This window comes from Heterocephalus glaber, unplaced genomic scaffold (assembly GCF_053883595.1).
Source record: "Heterocephalus glaber isolate CG9 unplaced genomic scaffold, H.glaber_assembly_v1.0 deba00001509, whole genome shotgun sequence".
Lineage (NCBI taxonomy): Eukaryota > Metazoa > Chordata > Mammalia > Rodentia > Bathyergidae > Heterocephalus > Heterocephalus glaber.
In genome coordinates, this window is record NW_028258325.1 from 45,199,232 (window position 1) to 45,216,864 (window position 17,633).

At 42.2% G+C, this 17,633-nt stretch overlaps 1 protein-coding gene and 1 long non-coding RNA gene across 3 annotated transcripts in view; one reads left to right on the forward strand and one right to left on the reverse strand.

The window, feature by feature from the left end:
• On the forward strand, positions 1-16,699 carry Srd5a3 (steroid 5 alpha-reductase 3). 2 transcript variants are annotated; one of them, XM_004849707.4, is made up of 5 exons: positions 1-280; positions 4,960-5,102; positions 9,464-9,661; positions 13,336-13,470; positions 14,312-16,699. In XM_004849707.4, the coding sequence occupies exons 1-5, from the start codon at positions 60-62 to the stop codon at positions 14,569-14,571; spliced, it is 957 nt and encodes a 318-aa protein (XP_004849764.1). In that variant the 5' UTR covers positions 1-59; the 3' UTR covers positions 14,572-16,699. The 2 variants fall into 2 exon arrangements, with proteins under 2 accessions (XP_004849764.1, XP_021117993.1); XM_021262334.2 differs by lacking the exon at positions 13,336-13,470.
• Positions 9,655-17,633, reverse strand: part of LOC147825154 (uncharacterized) — a 22,184-nt gene continuing 14,205 nt past the window's right edge. Inside the window, exons 2-3 of the long non-coding RNA XR_015441369.1 lie at positions 12,072-12,315; positions 9,655-10,337 (exon numbers count right to left, since the gene is read on the reverse strand). This is a non-coding gene — a long non-coding RNA (uncharacterized LOC147825154). The remainder of the gene's footprint in view (positions 10,338-12,071; positions 12,316-17,633) is intronic.

A 17,633-nucleotide genomic window follows, 5' to 3' on the forward strand; every position in this document is an offset into this window, starting at 1 on the left:
GGTGGAGGCGGGGGGGGGGCGGAGGTCCTAGGAGGGCGGTGGCGGGCAGGGCGGAAGCCATGGCTCTCGGGGCGGGGGCCGCGTTCTCGGTGCTGAGCCCTCTGCGCGCGTTGTGGCTAGGGCTGGCTGCCGCCTTCCTGCTGACCCTGCTGCTACAGCTCGCGCCGCCCCGCCTGCTCCGGGACTGCGCGCTCTTCCAGGACCTGATCCGCTACGGGAAGACCAAGCTGGTGGGGCCGGCGCGCCCAGCCGCCTACCGCGCCTTTGATGTCCCCAAGAGGTAACCGCGGTGGTCCTGCTCCGCGCAGCCGGCAGGGGGCAGCAGAGGCGTCCGCGGTCCCGGGGAGCCCGCCGCGAGCGGTGACCGCGCGGGTCGGGACCTTGAGGCTGCTCGGAGCCTCTCCCGGGAAGTAGCACATCCGATTTAGGCCCGGTCCCGGGCGACAGACAGGCCTTCTTTGTCCCCACCTCCCCTCCCCTGCGCACTCTACGTAGGGGCTCACAGTCCAACCGGAGGTCCCCGGAATTCGCGGGGTCTGCGCTTGGCACCTCTGTCTCCCGGGCGCGTTGGCCTCCCCGGCCCCTCGCGGTCAGGACAAAGCAGGCAACGGTGGGGTCGCGCTGACGCTCCGGACCCGCACCGCGACAAGTGGCCCAGGATGGCGTGTTTTAGGCCGACCCCCATCTGTTTGGCTTTCACTAGACTTCAAGACCAAATTCAATGCAAGTGCTTGGGATCAAAAAGAATTCATTCAGAGATTGCGAGTCCTGTTAGCAGTTTTTCTTTTTTCTACTTTGAATTCAGGACAGAGATTGGAAAACTCAGAGATTGGCGGATTGAAGGCTGCCAAATACTATTCTTAACAGTAGAAAGAGAGCGGTGTTTTTGTCTCTGAGATGCACCCTAAGTTCGCATTTAGAAATGAGTTGGAAGGAATCTGATAGTTTCTGATGGATTAAAAATGAGTTATCTTTAAAACACCGCTAGGGGTTTGAAGATTTAGCTCGTTGGTAGAGTGAACTACATGAAGTGTGCTCAAGGCCGTGGGTAGAGTCCACAGTAGTGGAAAAATCATGGATTTTTAAACACCCATAAGCAGGTCCTGGGTCCACAGACAGCAAAGGGACCAAGTGTAAAGGTTCCTCAACCTAGATAAGCCCTACCTTTTTTTTTTTAGATGAGTCTCTCTCTTTTTGTCCAAGCTAGCCTTAAACTCAGGGCAGTCTCCTGCCTCAGCCTCCTGAGTGTGGGGATTACAGGTGTGTGCCATTATGCAGTGGATGAAAGATCTATCAGGTGTCAACACTGAAGAGGGAAAAACTCATTCTGAGCAGTAAAGAATGAGAGGCGCTGGGAAGAAAAAATTTGTAAGACATTGGCCAAACCTATTTCTTAAACATTCTTTTTAAATAAAAATCCCTGTCATCTTAATCAGATTTGATTGCAGGATGTTATTTTCTACTTTATAAACATGTATTTTCTAAATTTTGAAAAAGGTGCTAGGATCCCTGGATGCAAGAGCACACTTAAAATCATCCCTCACTTCTCTTTCTCAATCTGTTAGAACTCAAGTGTCATTGTGTGACAGCCAAGAAAGAGTCTTGGGGCCTTTCCCTTCATTCCTGTAACAGTGGTACTCTTTGGACTTCTTGTAATCTCCAGTATCTTGTGAAATACTGTACACCTTTTTCTTCTCCCAGAATTCTAGCGTAAAGCCTCTAGAGCATTAAAGTGCTGTGGGGTGGTTACTGTTCATTTTCCCTAAATGTAAATATTTCTGAAGTACTGGAGAAGGTACAACAAATCCAGGCCAAGCATGAAACACATTTTTATTCAGATGGAAAAAAGAGCACTTGCATCAAAACTGGAAATGTCTCCAAAAGATGAACAAAGTATATTACTCTCCTTTTAAACTTTGTTCTCTTTTTTACATGAAAAGGGGAATAGACAGGTGGAAGTGAGACTGTAGCATCCTTCACACTTCTCTGTATTTTCCACTGTCCTATGGACAATGTGCTTATCATTCTTGTAGTGAGAAAAAAACCAATGCATTACTGGCCAAGGGGCACATGAAAGAGCTCTTAGTAGTTTGTTAGCCACAGTAACCACTGTTGACTAAGTGCCAACACGTAGATGATGGCTATTACTTGCAGCAGTGCCTTTGCTCATTTAATCCTTATGGTACACCTATGAGGAAAATGTCACTGTCCTTCCTGCTCACAGACATGCACACTCAGGCACAGGAGAGGTCATTTGCCACATAGTGCGGGGCTGGTAGGTAGTGTGGGTGGGACTTGGACCCTCCCTGCCAGAATCAAGATCATCCCAAGCTCTTAACCTGTGGTATGCTTCATGGTATGGTCTTACACCATGCAAAGCTGAGTCATGTATGAGAGAGCAACTGAGAATACTTATCCCCAGATGGTGGTAAGAGCTTAGTAAGAGCTTGGTTAGTCCATCTTTGAAACTATTTGGTAATCTTAACCTACATGCTTATATTTAAATATTTTTCCTTGTGCAAATTTTAATAGCACTATTTTTTTTTTTTTTGGCAGTGTTGGGGATGAAGCCCAGGGCCTCACATGTTAGGCAAGTGCTCTACCACTGAGCTACATCCCCAGGCTTTAATACCACTCTTAAAGATGAAAGCAAGCCTGTAATTTCAACACTTACAAGTAGGTAGCTGTAAACCGCATTTCTGTGCATAAGGTGGTACTTAGGTAATTTTGTTTGTAATTGTTTTCCTAAAGAGTTAAAAATAAAACCTTAAATCAGTTCCCAGAATGTCTGTTTCCATTGCCCATGTCTGGTCAGTTTTTTTTTTTTTTTCTTTAAGGCTACAGTTGATTTTCTTGTTTTCTTTTGCTTCTTAGAGTTTTGATTTCCCAGAAAGGGAATAAATAGGTGAGCTGGCACATGAGCTCTAGACTTCCATAAGAGTAGTGGATATGGAAGCACTTCTGTTTCTGAAATCTCAAAATGGTTCTAAGCGCTATCAAAGCACTGCAACTGAATTGGGCTCTGGAGGCCAAGAGAGCTGTCCAGGCTTTTTCCCTGAATTACAGGGGTGCTCACCAGTTGCAGGACCCCTGGATAGAATGCAAGGCAAACTGGAAATGGAAACAAGGCACATAATTATTTTCACTAACCTCCGGCTGAGATGTAGCGTTTCCTTAATCATAAATGTAATCAACAGATCACAACAGAATTAGCAGTACTTGCAACTTTGTCCCAGTTTGTCTTGTTGATGTAAGAAATATACATAATACTGTATCACAGACTTGATTTTTAGTAGTTGTATTACCTATATATCAGTGTAATTGGTTTACTTTGTAATTCCTATGTATTTTATGCTTATAATAGCACTTTGAGAGGGGTCTGTAGCCTTTGCCCGATTGATAAAGGGGCCTATTGCCAAGAAATGGTAAGAAGCCCTGCTGTGGACTTCCATTTGTCCTTCTTGTTACCATATGGATCTCAAGGTCAGTGCCTGATCAGATGAGATCAGAGTTTGTCAGACTGGGCTTATGGGTGTGGTCTGGGGGGCTGTTGAGTTCTCTTACAAGCAAATACTGGCTCATCTGGAGGAGCCCCTGAGCTTACATTTAATCCTGTTTGGCTCCAGCTCATGCTCTTCACAGACCAAAGAGAACAGAAGGAGAGGTTTAATATTGATCCATGGAAGACCAGGGAAGGCCAGGTGATCTCTGGGTACCCAGTCGAGTCAGAAAGGTTTTGAATTGATTCACACAAAGGAAAAATGCAAGCTAATCCAAAAATCCAAAATGCTCCGGTATCCAAAACGTTTTGCATGCTGACATAATGCCCCAAGTAGAAAAAATTCCACACTGGGCTTCATGTGATAGATCACAGTCAAAACTCGTGTGCTAAAAAATATTGTATAAAAGTATCTTCAGCATATGTACAAAGAGTGCACATGACACATAAAGTGCTCAGACTTAGGTCTCGTCCCCAAGACACCTATTAATTTATATGCAGATATTCCAAATTCTGAAAAAAATTATACAGTTTGAAACACTTGATCCCAAGCATTTAGGGTACGGAATACTCAACCAGTAGTAGGAAAAGTAGAGGGAAGTGGACCTCCAAAGAACATGTGAGACAATTGTGTGCCGTTAGGTGATTTCATTTTAACCAGTCAGCATCTTTCACATTAAATTAACCTCGATAATTTCATTTTATTGGTTTTTTGGTTGTATTTATATTTAGTTTCTAAATGTGTTCATTGCAAAGTAGGCTCTATAGTTGTCTGAGAAAATGTAAGGAGTTCCTATCTATGGTTAATAATACTTTTATTATTGCAATATTTGTCATTATATTTAGGTCAGCATAATTCAGAAAAACACTGGAGCATAAAATCTTTAAGGTTTCTTCTAGCCCTATGTCTGTGACTGTGCAAATCTTGTGCAGTAGTTGTGTGGCTACTACTGCAGTATTGGCTCAAAACTCAGATATATTCACAGATTTAGCTTATGTTAGCACAACCTAGATTCTCTTTGCAAGACCTTATGGCGTTCTTTTTTGGAATTTGAGCCCAATTCTTTTACCAGAGATAAGAGAGATTGCCCCCTGACCCTCAGGCCAAGTTAATAAGATCTCTTGTGTTCTTGGTAATCTCAGACAGGCCTCCTTTTTTTTTTTTTCTTACAAGGTAACTGGTGCTGACATTGGAAAGGAAATGTTAGGGCCAGGGATTTAGCTTAGTGGTTCTGCCGCCTGCCTCGAAAGTGCAAGGTCACGAGTTCGATCCGCAGTACCAAAAAAAGAAAAAGGAAATGTTAAAACATATGAACACATGAAGGATTCAAGTTATTTTTAAAAGCTAAACTCTACTTTGGGTTGAGAGCTGGGAATAGAGAAACTAAAAATAATCTTCCTGTGTAAGAGTTTAACACCATTCCACCTTAGTGACAGCCTAACTCCTTTTCCTTTTGCAGGTATTTTTCTCACTTCTATGTCATCTCTGTGCTGTGGAATGGCTTCCTACTTTGGTTCCTTACTCAGTCTGTGTTCCTGGGAGTGCCTTTGCCAAACTGGCTTCATGGTCTACTCAGAATTCTTGGGGCGGCGCAGTCCCAAGGTAAGACTCCCAGCCACTCCCGGCACTACAGCTTGTTCTCCGGCTGCTGTCTTGTGGCAGCTGTGCTCCGATCCTTGCCTCTCTCAGGCACCAACCCCCCCAGGGCCCCTGAAGTCAGGACAAAAGAGTTTTGCCACTCGATGGATACAGGGATGTCCACGAGTCCTCACCGAGACTGTGGCAAGCCCACAGTTAGCGCTCCAATCCTGACTTCCCCCAAGCACAGAGCAGTGACCAGGACTGGCTGTTGTCCCTCAATATTTTTAGTACAGCACTGCTGACAAATTTATGGAGAAGTCTGCACACATGAGGAGGAAGCTTTTAGGATCCTTCAGGTTTGCCTTGCAACATTTATCATTTATACAATTCAGCCAAAATCATGTCTCAGAACTCATGGAAATTTGATTATAAATTAGTTTCTAGTAAACATGTGAAAAGGTTTGTTATGCTATACAGTTTGGGTTATTTACTATTACTTGGGCCAGATTTTTACAAAATGGTCTTTAAATATGCCACATTCAGCAGCAGATAAGGGATATGCAGAACAGTTTTTAAATAAGGAACCAGAGCAGATGTGGTGGGGCACACCTGTGGCCCCAGCCACTCAGGAGGCTGAAGCAGGAGAGTCACTTGAGCCCAGGAATTCAGGACCAGCCCTGTCAACAAAGCAAGACCTCATCTCAAATAAGCAAATAAAAATTGAAGGTGAAAGCCATGCTGTGGCCTCAGTTAAGGTCAGGCACAATTAGAAACAAATTGTTCTCTGTCCTTGTCTCTATCCTTTGTTCCAGCAGCCAAACCACCAGCTCCCTAGGAACAATCCTTTTCTGTACAACAAAGAATTTGCTGCAAAAAAAAAAAAAAAAAGGGAAAGAATCAGTAGAGAAAACTTATATATGAAACTAGGGGGAAGGCGGGATGTGGGGTGTTATGGGGAATGATTAAAGTATGTTACATGCACGTACAAATCTGCCAAAATGAAACCCATTAATCTGCAGAGAGAGAAACAGAAAGAGAGGGAGAATGGACAAACCCACGCACATCTTGCTGGGAGGGAGGTACCACAGCGAATCATCCCTCGCTCATTAAAACATCAGTGCTTGGACTGTTTGCTGGGGAGGGTTTGTTTTAATCTGTTCCTAAAGAGTTAACAACTAGGTTAATTTATTGAAAATATAAAAAGAGCAAAGCTAATCTGCATTGACAGAAGTCAGGACAGGGGTAGGTAGCCTTGTGGTGGGGGAAGGAGGGAGTGGTACTTGGGTAGGAACATTAGGGATGCCGGCCATGTTCCGTTTCTTAATCTGAGTGTTGGTTCATTGGGTCAGATGCATTGCTGTAGCCTTATGACTTGTGTGTTACTCATTTTTAAAAAAAGAAAATCTAGGTTTTATGTTATCTTAAAAATAAAGTTATTTTCAGACTTTTGTGGTGACCAAGGGATAAGAAACTGGCAGGAAGGTAGATTTCAGGGCTCACTGTCACCCTGAAAGCTTTTGTTGTTTTTCAGGTGTTCAGTAGGCATGAACCCAGGGACTCATGCGTGCTAGTGAAGTGCTCTACCCCTGAGCTATACCCCAAGCCCTTCTCTTTTTTGTTTCAGTATGGAAAGAAATGCATAACTGTGTTTTTATTCCTGCCTCTACCTCTGTGGATACTTGGGAATTCCACTAGGTAGGATTGTTCTGAGGCCAGCTGGGAACTCTTCCTAGTTGCATCCAGCTGTACCATGAGCCAGACACTCACAGACCCTGAGTTCTGAGTGGAGCCCCCTTCTCAGTGACATACCCTGGGAGGCTTTCACATGGTGCAGCAGAGCCAAGATGGCTGTTTGCCCTGCTCTATCACTAATTTACTGCATAATCTTGAGCCAAATTCCATGGTTTCAACTGACCCATGTCCTCACTGCTAAAAAGAGGAAGGTAAAGCATTCAACAAAATCCAACACGCATTTATGATAAAAACCCTACAAAAAATTGGAATAAATGGTCTCTACCTCAATCTGATAAAAGCCATCTATGAAAAACCAACAGTCAATATCATATAAATGGTCAAAAACTGAAATCCTTCACACTAATATCAGGAACAGGACAAGGATGTCCACTATCACCACTCCTGTTCAATATAGTTCTGGAAACATTAGCCACAGCAATTAGATAAGAGAAAGAAATAAAAGGAATAAAGATAGGAAATGAAGAAGTCAAATTGTCATCATTTGCAGATGACATGATACTCTACATAGAAGACCCCAAGAACTCCACCAAAAGTCTTCTAGACTTAATAACCAAATTCAGTCAAGTAGCTGTATACAAGGTCAGCACACAAAAATCATTAGCTTTCCTCTACACGAACAACAGACTCACTGAGAGAGAAATCGGGCAAATAATTCCTTTCACAATAGCATCCAAAAAACTGAAATACCTAGGAATCAACATAACAAAAGAAATCAAAGACCTCTTCTCTGAAACCTATGGCACTCTGAAAAGAGAGATTGAAGGTGATATCAGAAAATGGACAGACATCCCCTGCTCCTGGGTAGGAAGGATTAATATAGTGAAAATGGCCATACTTCCAAAACTGCTATATAGATTCAGTGCAATCCCAATTGAAATCCCAGCAGCATACTTCATGGACCTTAAGAAAACAATCCAAAAATTCATTTGAAACAAGAAGAGACCTAGAGTACCAAAAGCAATTCTAGGCAACAGAGACATGGCAGGGAGTATAACAACCCCCAACTTGCAACTATACTACAAAGCTACTGTGATAAGAACAGCATGGTACTGGCAAAGAAATAGACCTGAGGACCAGTGGAACAGATTAGAAGATGCAGAAACAATGCCAGACACACTCAGCCATCTCATCTTTGATAAAGGAGCCAAACACCCTCACTGGAGGAAAGATAGTCTCTTTAATAAATGGTGCTGGAAAAATTGGGTTTCAACTTGCCAAAGATTAAAACTAGACCTATATCTCTCACCATGCACTAAACTAAAATCGAAATGGATTAAAGATCTAAATATTAAAACAGAAACTCTGAACCAGTTGGAACAGAGGTTAGCTAGAACCCTTGAAGACATCGGTGTAGGAAAAGATTTTATGAACAGAACCTCAGTTGCCCGTGAACTAGCACAAACAATCAACAAGTGGGATCTCTATCTCTTCTTATTAAAAAGCTTCTGCACAGCAAGAGATACCACCAACAGTGTGAAGAGACAACCTACAATGTGGGAAAAAATTTTCACCAGCTGTCCCTCAGACAAAGGTCTACTATCTAGAATCTACAAAGAAATTTAAGAATCAGACCTCCCAAATTTAAAGACCCAATCCAAAAATGGGCATCTGAAATGAACAGCAAATAAACATATGAAAAAAATGTTCAACATCATTGGTCATTCAAGAGATGCAAATGAAAATGAGGCTGAGATTCCACCTCACCCCAGAAAGAACAGCTGCTATCAAGAAATCAGTCAATAACAAATGCTGGCAGGGGTGTGGGGAAAGAGGAACCCTGCTCCACTGCTGGTGAGAGTGTAGACTGGTGCAACCACTGTGGAAATCAGTATGGAGATACCTCAAAGAGCTAGGACTGCAAGTCCCATTTGACCCAGCTATTCCCCTGCTGGGGATCTTCCCCAAAGAATTAAAAGAATCATACCACAGTGATATATGTGCATCCATGTTCATAGCACCACAATTTGTAATAGCTAAAACTTGGAAGCAGCCCAATTGCCCATCAGCTGGAGACTGTATAAAGAAAATGTGTTTTTTTAATAAAATGGAGTACTACTCAGCCATAAAAAATGAGAAATTAGAGACATTTATTGCTAAAATGGATGCATATTGAGGCCATACTCTTAAATGAAATAAATAGGACACACATGTGTAAATACCAATAGTTTCTCTAGTGTGAGAAACTGAAAGTGTCAATAAGGACTAAAAGGTATAATAGATAATGTGAAATAGGAAGAAAAGGGGCAAAGGGGAAGGGGAAGTGGGAGGGGTAGGGGAATGGAATTAATATGAGAAAATGAAAAAAATGGAAACAAAGTCTTTGTAAATAGGGAGGAATGGAGGTGTTGAAGGGAGGGCAGGGGAATGGGGAAAAAATAAGAACCAAGAGAGATTATGTAAAGGTCCAAATTTCCCAATGATGAATGTCATTATATTGTATACCTAAAATATACCAATAAAATTCATTTAAAAAAATTAAAGTTAAAAGAGGAAAGTGTTAAGACTGGATGATTTTTAAGCAGTTTCATAACTAATCATATTTAATACTTTGTTTAATAGTAGGGGGAAAAAAACTTTGGTTTAACTCCAGAAGAGAGATGCTGAACATGTGGCCTTCTGAATTATAGGTGGTGAGCTGGCATTGTCTGTCTTCTTGGTACTCCTATTCCTGTGGCTTCACAGCTGGCGGAGACTCTTCGAGTGCTTCTATGTCAGCGTCTTCTCCAATGCCGTGATCCATGTTGTGCAGTATTGTTTTGGCCTTGTCTATTATGTCCTCGTCGGCCTGACTGTGATCAGCGAAGTGCCAATGGATGGCAGGAATGGTGAGTGGCCCCTGCCTCGGCGCTGGCTCTGCGAGCACAGGCTGTATGAGGCCGTGGCTCCACACAGCACTCAGGAGTCCAGAATTAGGAGTTGTCCCAACCTACTTTGCATTCAAGCTTCTTAGACTCCAGTAGTCAATGTAAAATGTCAACATGCCCAACATATATGTATATCAACTGTAATTGCTAAAGCCTTAAAGAAGCCAACATAAGCAGTCATGCCTTCTGTGAAGACAGTAATGTGTACAATGTTCACAAGGCTCAACTTAAGGATGACAAAATGGGGTGTGGGGTTCCCTGGAGGGCCTGAAGCTAGCAGAGCCACGTGGGGCTAGTCTGTGGCAAGGGAGGGAGTGTGGCCAAGTGCAGAACAGGAAGCAGGGGAGTGGCCGAGAGCAGGAGAAAGGGGCAGCAAAGGAAGTGGCCTTGGGGAGCCTCAGCCTCCTGGGGTGCCTGGCGGAGGTGGGGAAGTTATAGTGCAGGGTAAATCCTGGAAGAGGAGAGCAGAGGTGCTCCTGGTGAGTAGTCCTGATTGGAAGAGAGAGTGGGAACCGTTTCATTGCCATTTGCTCTTGTGATTGCTCCCCTTATACCAAAGCTGTGCCTCATGCAGGGAAGAGGACTTAATGTTTCAAAGGTCTCTGTAGCCAGGAAGAGGGAAGCCAAACTTCTGTTTCTGAGAAAGAAAAGAAGTGGTTTATTGCTTTATTTAGGGGCTGCGGGGGTCTACCTAAGTGAATGTCATTTTTGTAAAAACAGTGTATATGTATTATAAAGAATTCAAATCATTTTGGGTGATTGGGTTTTTAGGGCAGAGGTTAACTTGACCTTGGCATTCTTAAGCCTAGGCACTATAGATCTTTCCTGACCATTTTCTGTGAGCCCTAGGCTTCATCTTTCCTAATGTTGCCCCATTAGTCCTTGTAAATTGAGATCAATCAAGATCTAGATATTCCCAACACTCACTGAGTGAGCCTCCCTCCCCCTCAGGTCTCATTCTGGCATGAGAAATCAGTGCTCCTTAAGGTCCTTTCTCTATTGAATACAGCCTCTTTGGTTAGAGGAAAGTTGTAGGTTTTGGTTTGGGATTTTTTTTTTGGTGGGGTTGCTAGAACCTGAACCCAGGGTCTCGAACATACTAGGTAAACTCTACCACTGAGCTACAAACCCAGTCTCTAGAGGAAAGATTTTTTTTTTTTTGGTACCGGGGATCGAACTCAGAACCTTGCACTTGCCAGGCAGGTGGCGGAACCACTGAGCCAAATCTCCGGCCCTCTAGAGAAAAGATTTTATAATAGGGATTATTGCTCAATTCATGAATTACTTGTTGGCCACAGCCACTCAGCCAGCATCTCTCCATCTAATTCCTCTGCACTTACTCAAGTTAGTTTTTCCTCCCTGGGTTTTCAGCTGTGGCATTCACGCATTCTACCAATACCAAGGCATGAGCTGTCATTCCTGGTTTCTTACCCAAGGAACTTTCTAGAGTTCTTTGGTAACCTACTAGCTTTCAGTCTGTCAGCTTCTGTTGACACTGCATATCCTTCCTTCCCTCATAAAAAAGTCAAGGAGAGGCAGCCAAAGTGCCCACACAAAGCACTTTCTAAATACTTTTCTGAATCTGTTTTCTTTTTTATGTCAGAAGGTCATCTGGATGGGCTGGGGATTTAGCTCAGTGGTTCCAGTGCCTGCCTCAAAACTGTGAGGTCCCGAGTTCAATCCCTGGTACCAAAATAAACAAAGGGTCATATGGGGTCATTTGGGATGATTTAGGGAGAGCTATTTTCAGTAATTCTTTGAGAGAAGACTCATTGGGCGATTTGCCAGCTGCAGAGTCTAATAGAAATACCATGGGCTTGGGGATCCATAGGGCCTGCGTCTGCCTTACTGAATCTCTCTGACCTCAGAATTTCCTTCCATAAACAGGAGCACAGACTTATTTCTCAGGGTCCATATGAAAGTGAAAAGGTCTGTAAACCAGAACAAAGCTTCTTAAGATCTAGGATGTTGCCTAGCTTGCTGCTTTATTCTTTGTCCCTACAGCAGAGCTGGGCTTAGCAGACACCCAGTAATTAGTGAATAAATGTATGCTTATGCACCTTCCCTTCTCTTCCCTGCATTGTAATTCTGGCCTTAGTCTTACAAATTCTTGTTTCCTCATAGGTGATGCCTCTGCATATAGAGTAGAGGACATGGTAGTTAGTGATGTGAACTCCTAGGTGCTCACTTTAACTTTCAGTCCTATAGTTACTTGCTTTTGAAGCCTATCAGATTTGAAACTATATTTTTCATATTTTGCTTATTTTTAACTTATAAAAATATAACTTTTTAGTGAACACTAAAAAGATGACAGCAGAAATTGACACAGGTGGGCTCTCACTAGTAATTAGCTATCCTCACTGACTCTCACCTGTAAAAGTTCCTAGGAAACAAGACGATCCTTGGTTCTCCTGCTTGAATTTACCTTTCGGGGGTTCCTTCTTGGTTCCAGAATCCCAGACTCTTCTGTATTATCCATGTACAATTTTGTCTCCTCAGTGAAGATGGACTAGGCCAGCTGTATCCTGCTGGTCATAGGGAGGCCTTCTGTGGCTTTTCTGATGCCAGTGGCATGCTCTTCATGTCCTCCTGTGGGCTGCTGCCTTCTTTCCTTCCTGGTAGCCAGAGGAGAAGGAAAAAGGTAATACAGGAAATGCTATGCCAGACGAGGATCTCTCTAATCCAGAAAGAGAAACCATTGTTCATCTTGTGGTTTGTGTTTCTGTTCTTTGTAATAAGTCTTTGTAATAAGTCCTTCTCTCTGACTTTACCTGTGAGGACTTTCTTCACTGGCCAGCACCAGACAACTCTGCATTCTGCATCCAGGATCTCCTTACCTGGGCTAAGGATGATAGCTCAGAGAGAGATTTCTTTAGAAAGTGTTCTCCTGACAGTTAAACGTAAGGAGACTTAAAATGGGACTTAGCAGTGGAAACACAAGGGAGTCTCATCACACACAAGAGCAGATCACACAAAATGGAGCTGAACATTTGAAGGAGATGGTGCCTAAAGTATTTGAAGGAGGAACAAGAGGATATCAACATGAACTTCTCTGCTGCCAGTTACTGAAGCTGTGCCTGTCTGAGGAACATACCTCCCTAGTCTAGTGGAAATTTATCTTAGTTACTTTTCTCAATGCTAAGACAATATACTTGACACCGAGAGTTAAAGGAGGAAAGGTTTTTTTCAGCTCACAGTTCTTAGAGGTTTCACTCCATAATCAGCTGGCTCCAAGGCAGGGTGGCATAGCAGACAGGCATTGCAGAAGAGAAACAGTCCGTGGCAGCCATAAGATAGCAAAGCAAGTGAGGGATAAGACAAGCCTCTTTCTGTCCCTTATATTGTACCCAGGCTACTGATATTGGGGTGATACTAAACCAATCAGTGAACTGATTTAGTATCACTCACCCTTAATCCTAGCATTGCACCATGAATCAATCACACATTCTAGATCCAGTCACCTCTGAAAAAGCCCCACCTGTGACTACATAAGGCTTTTTTTGGTGGGGAGGGGGAGGGGGACATCTAGATACAAACCATAACAAAATTACACCAGAGTAGTATGATTTTTTTAAATTCCCCAAGCCTCTGAAATTTTGCAGAGCTGGCTAATAAGATAATTCTTATTTCCATAGTGTATATAGTAGGGAAAAATCCATTAATGCAAGCACGGTGGTTCCACATCCTTGGGATGATGATGTTTATCTGGTCATCTGTCCACCAGTATAAGTGCCACGTCATTCTCGGCAAGCTCAGGAGAAACAAAGCAGGTGAGATCTCTTTTATAACCTCGGCATGCAGTCGGTAAACCTCAGAAGTTAGTTCTCTGTGTTCCTTTATTCTTTCCTTCCTCCCCTAGTTAACTAATCTCTGTCAGATACTCATTTTTGACAAGACACCTCTCTGCAGCTAGATCTTCCCATCTATAAAATAAGCCATTCTCTGACAATCTCTCTGGCCCTACCAGCCCTGACAGCTGTGAGTCTGTACTGTGCCCACATTTGGGGACTGCACAGCACAGGTGTATTGATCCACATATGAGAGCTCATATTACTGGAGAGTTAGTATCATGCCAGCCAAGCAAAACCAGCTTGACCTTCTAGTTAGCTTATATTGACTTATCACAGGTAGTTTCCACTCAGCTATTTGAAATACTAAAAATGGAAATGTATTATTTAATATTTATCCAGTGCCTGTTGTGTGAAGCCCTGTTGTAAATGCTACCACTTCACAATTCCCACATGAGATGAGTATAGTCTAATCATCATTTTACAGATGGGGAAAATGAGGTAGTTACCTGAAGTTACATGGCTAGTAAGCAGGAGAGCCAACGTTTGACCTCAGGTGGCCTAACTCCACAGTCTGAGCTCTTAGCGGCTGGTGTGGAAGGTTGCTGGAAGAACTGGCTGTCCTTTTTGCTCCTGAACAGTGACAATGTAACCTCAGCACGTGACTTTCTGATACATAGTAGATTGTCAGTGGAAGTGTGACAGGATGGTGGTTTGCACACAGGTGTGTGAAACTCTTCTTTAAATAAGCAAAATGATTTAGGGGGTAAAGTAAAACTTTCAAGACTTCACATGCTCACAAAGCCATCTTTTATCATTTCAGGAGTGGTTATTCACTGCAACCACAGGATCCCTTTTGGAGACTGGTTTGAATATGTTTCTTCCCCTAATTACTTAGCAGAGCTAATGATCTACATTTCCATGGCTGTCACCTTTGGGCTCCACAACTTAACTTGGTGGCTAGTGGTGACATACGTCTTCTTCAGCCAGGCCCTTTCTGCTTTCCTCAGCCACAAATTCTACCAAAGCAAATTTGTCTCCTATCCAAAGCATAGGAAAGCTTTCCTCCCTTTTTTGTTTTAAGATAACCTCAGTCATAAAGAATGCCAGCTAGATGACAGTGTGAAGTCAGAGACCAGAGTGCAATTTCTACAGGGCTGGTTGAAATTCTGTGTCCTACTTTTACATCAAAAAGAATTCATCAATTAAGCAAAGCAATGCCCCCCAAGAAGATGACCCTTCAGAATGTCTTCAAAGAAGAAATGCTTCTGGCAGACCTGCGGTTGCCTGTCTGCTTTCTGCAATGCCTTATAAAGCCAACCAAGTGACCAAAAGTAGACAAGACTTCTCCAGGCTACCTCACAAGCACACTAACCAAGAGTACAAACATCATCTCCCACATACATACACCACAGAACAGACAAGATCAACTGGGATTGCTTGTTAGGGAGCAATGAACTGGACTAGATAATGAGGGATCTAGTAGGTGCTTCATAAATATTCATTACATTTCCATAAAATCAAATTAGCCTTCAAAAGTAACATTAATTTGTAACTTTACACCAGTGGTATCAGGGAAAACTGAGGGTTTTTTGGAGTTAGTTTATACTTTCCCATATTACCACAAAGATTTCCAGTAATGTAACAATTAAAAGCCATTTCATCTTCCCCACAAGTCATTGTCTAATGGGACATTTTGAAACTTCTTTAATTTTCTGTTGACATTCCTTTCAAGAAAGTACTTCAAAAGTGAAAGCTTCACAAAATAAAATATTTTTATACTTATGCATAAAAAGCCTTTTTTTGGTAAAAAGCCTTTTTTAATGATCTGGATCAGTAGTGAAGCCTCATTCATCAGTAATCATTCAAACTGAAGGAATGTCTGTCTGAGTGCATTTCACCTAGCAGAATGAAACTGAGGATAAAGAACTAAGAATTAAGTTTACACTTAAAATAGCTTAGTTAAGGGCCGGGGATTTAGCTCAGTGGTTTCACTGCCTGCTGCGCAAGCGCAAGGACCCGAGTTGGATCTCCAGTACCAAAAACAAAAAATAGCTTAGTTAAGGAACATATCCATGAGTACATCAAAGGGAAATAAATGCACAGTATGAAAGAAACTAAAACTTGAAAAATAACACTAAGCCTGAGCAACAGTAAAACCTGCACATACAGCATATGATTTTCTGCCCTACTAGCTGAGGTATTACTCCTTTTATGCAGATGTCATATTATACCCTACTAAGTACTAAAGTTTTGCATTACCTTGCTATGGGCAAAAGAACCTCATTATTAACCAAACATGTCAAATGCAGTCTGAAGAATGTGTTCCCCCACTTCCATCCCTGGAGTTGAAAGTGAGGCTGCTGAATGGAAATTTGCGGGAGGGTTCAGACCTGGGGATGGAATCCAGGGTCTTGTACATGCTAGGCAAGTACTCTACCACTGAGCTACACCCTTAGCCCTTTGAATCTAACTTTTAAATGCATGCATATCACAACATATCCTGAAGTTCTTACATTAATTCTAATGTAGCATTGTTTCCCATCAATTAAATACAACTCAATTAAGAGTACTCCATTGCTTGGTCTGGTCAAATAAAAAAACATAACTCATTGTATTTATTTATCATCCTCAGGACCAGAACTCAGGAACAAAACTATTTCTACATTGAAAGTGTAAAGCATTTTTCAATTTGGTGTTAATTTTCACACAAATAGAATGCATGATTTTAAGTAAATTGTTTAGGAGAAAACTACTTTGCTTCACCATGTGACTTTAAATCTTGGTTAGACTAAGTACTTGGCTAATGTTCTGGATCTTATATTTTGAAGTAAAAGAATGACTGTCCCTGTTGTAGTTTTGATTTAAAAAATGTTCCCCAAAAGGCTCATGTGTTTAGAGGTGAGGTTTTGAAAAAGTGATTAGATCATGGGGCAACTAATCTCATCAGTGGATTAATCCATTCAGAGCTGAAAGTACTGTTAGGTGGTGGGGCCTGGTTGGAGCACACAGGTCACTGGGGGAGTTACTTGGAAGGGTATATTCTTATCTAGACCTATTCCCCTCTGACTAGCTTTTTCACCCTCTGTATGCTTACTGGTGGCCATGAAATGATCAGCTTTCTTCTTCCGTGCCATTCTGCCATGTTTCTGCCTTAAAGCCAACTGACCATAGACTGAAACTGTGAGCCAAAATAAACATTTTCCTCTAAGTGTTGTATGTCATGCATTTTGTCACAGCAATGGAAAGGTAACATACAGTCCCCCCCACAAAGGACCCTATGGAGCTATGAGAGCTTTCCAGTTTCCCTTTTCTAGTCCTTACTGTTCCTTGCACATTAACCCCGGTCTCTTCCCCAAACATTGCATTTCTAGGTGAAAATAAAAGAAAGTGAAGTCTTCAGAGAAAAGTTAAGAATGAAACTCCATGGTCTTGCCTGAAAGCTTAATTGGTAGAGCATAACTGGGGACTGTGCTGTGCTTCTTGGAAAGCAGCACCAGGACTGTTCTGTGCTCATGAAAATATTCCCTGTGCCTAAAGGGAAAGTACCATAGAGATTTGCAAATTTTTCACAAAGATGATCCAGAAATAGCTTAGAAGTAGAGATTCCTGACTTTCCTGTTGGCACTGTGGAATAGCCTGAACCTCACTTTCAGCTACCATAAGTTTAGGGGAAATGAACCTAAACTACCTCAACTGTATTTTCCGGGGTCACCACTGACTATAACTGTTGAAAGAGACTCGGTTTCCATTCAGTCCCCAAGTTATAACTCATCCCACACACTTAATATTGGCTTACAGTGAGCACAGAGCATTTCATTTCCACATGGATGTGTTCTGTATTCAATGAGTGGTTATTGCTAGAATCTCTACCCCCAAAAAGCCTTTGCAGATATTTTTGCATGCAGCTTAATAGGTACTCTGCTTAAGGAAACAAAACTTTTATAGAACTGAGTGCTCCTGGAGACACAAGAACTATTAATGGCTCTCATATCTGAAAATGAACTGATACATTAAAGACTAAAGGAGTAAAAGAAAAAGTTAGGAGTTTTTTTCACTCCTTTAACATATCTAAGCAGTTTTTGCCATTTCTTTTGCATTATTTATCAGAAAGAAATCATCTGGTTTTAATAAGTTTCTTAGTT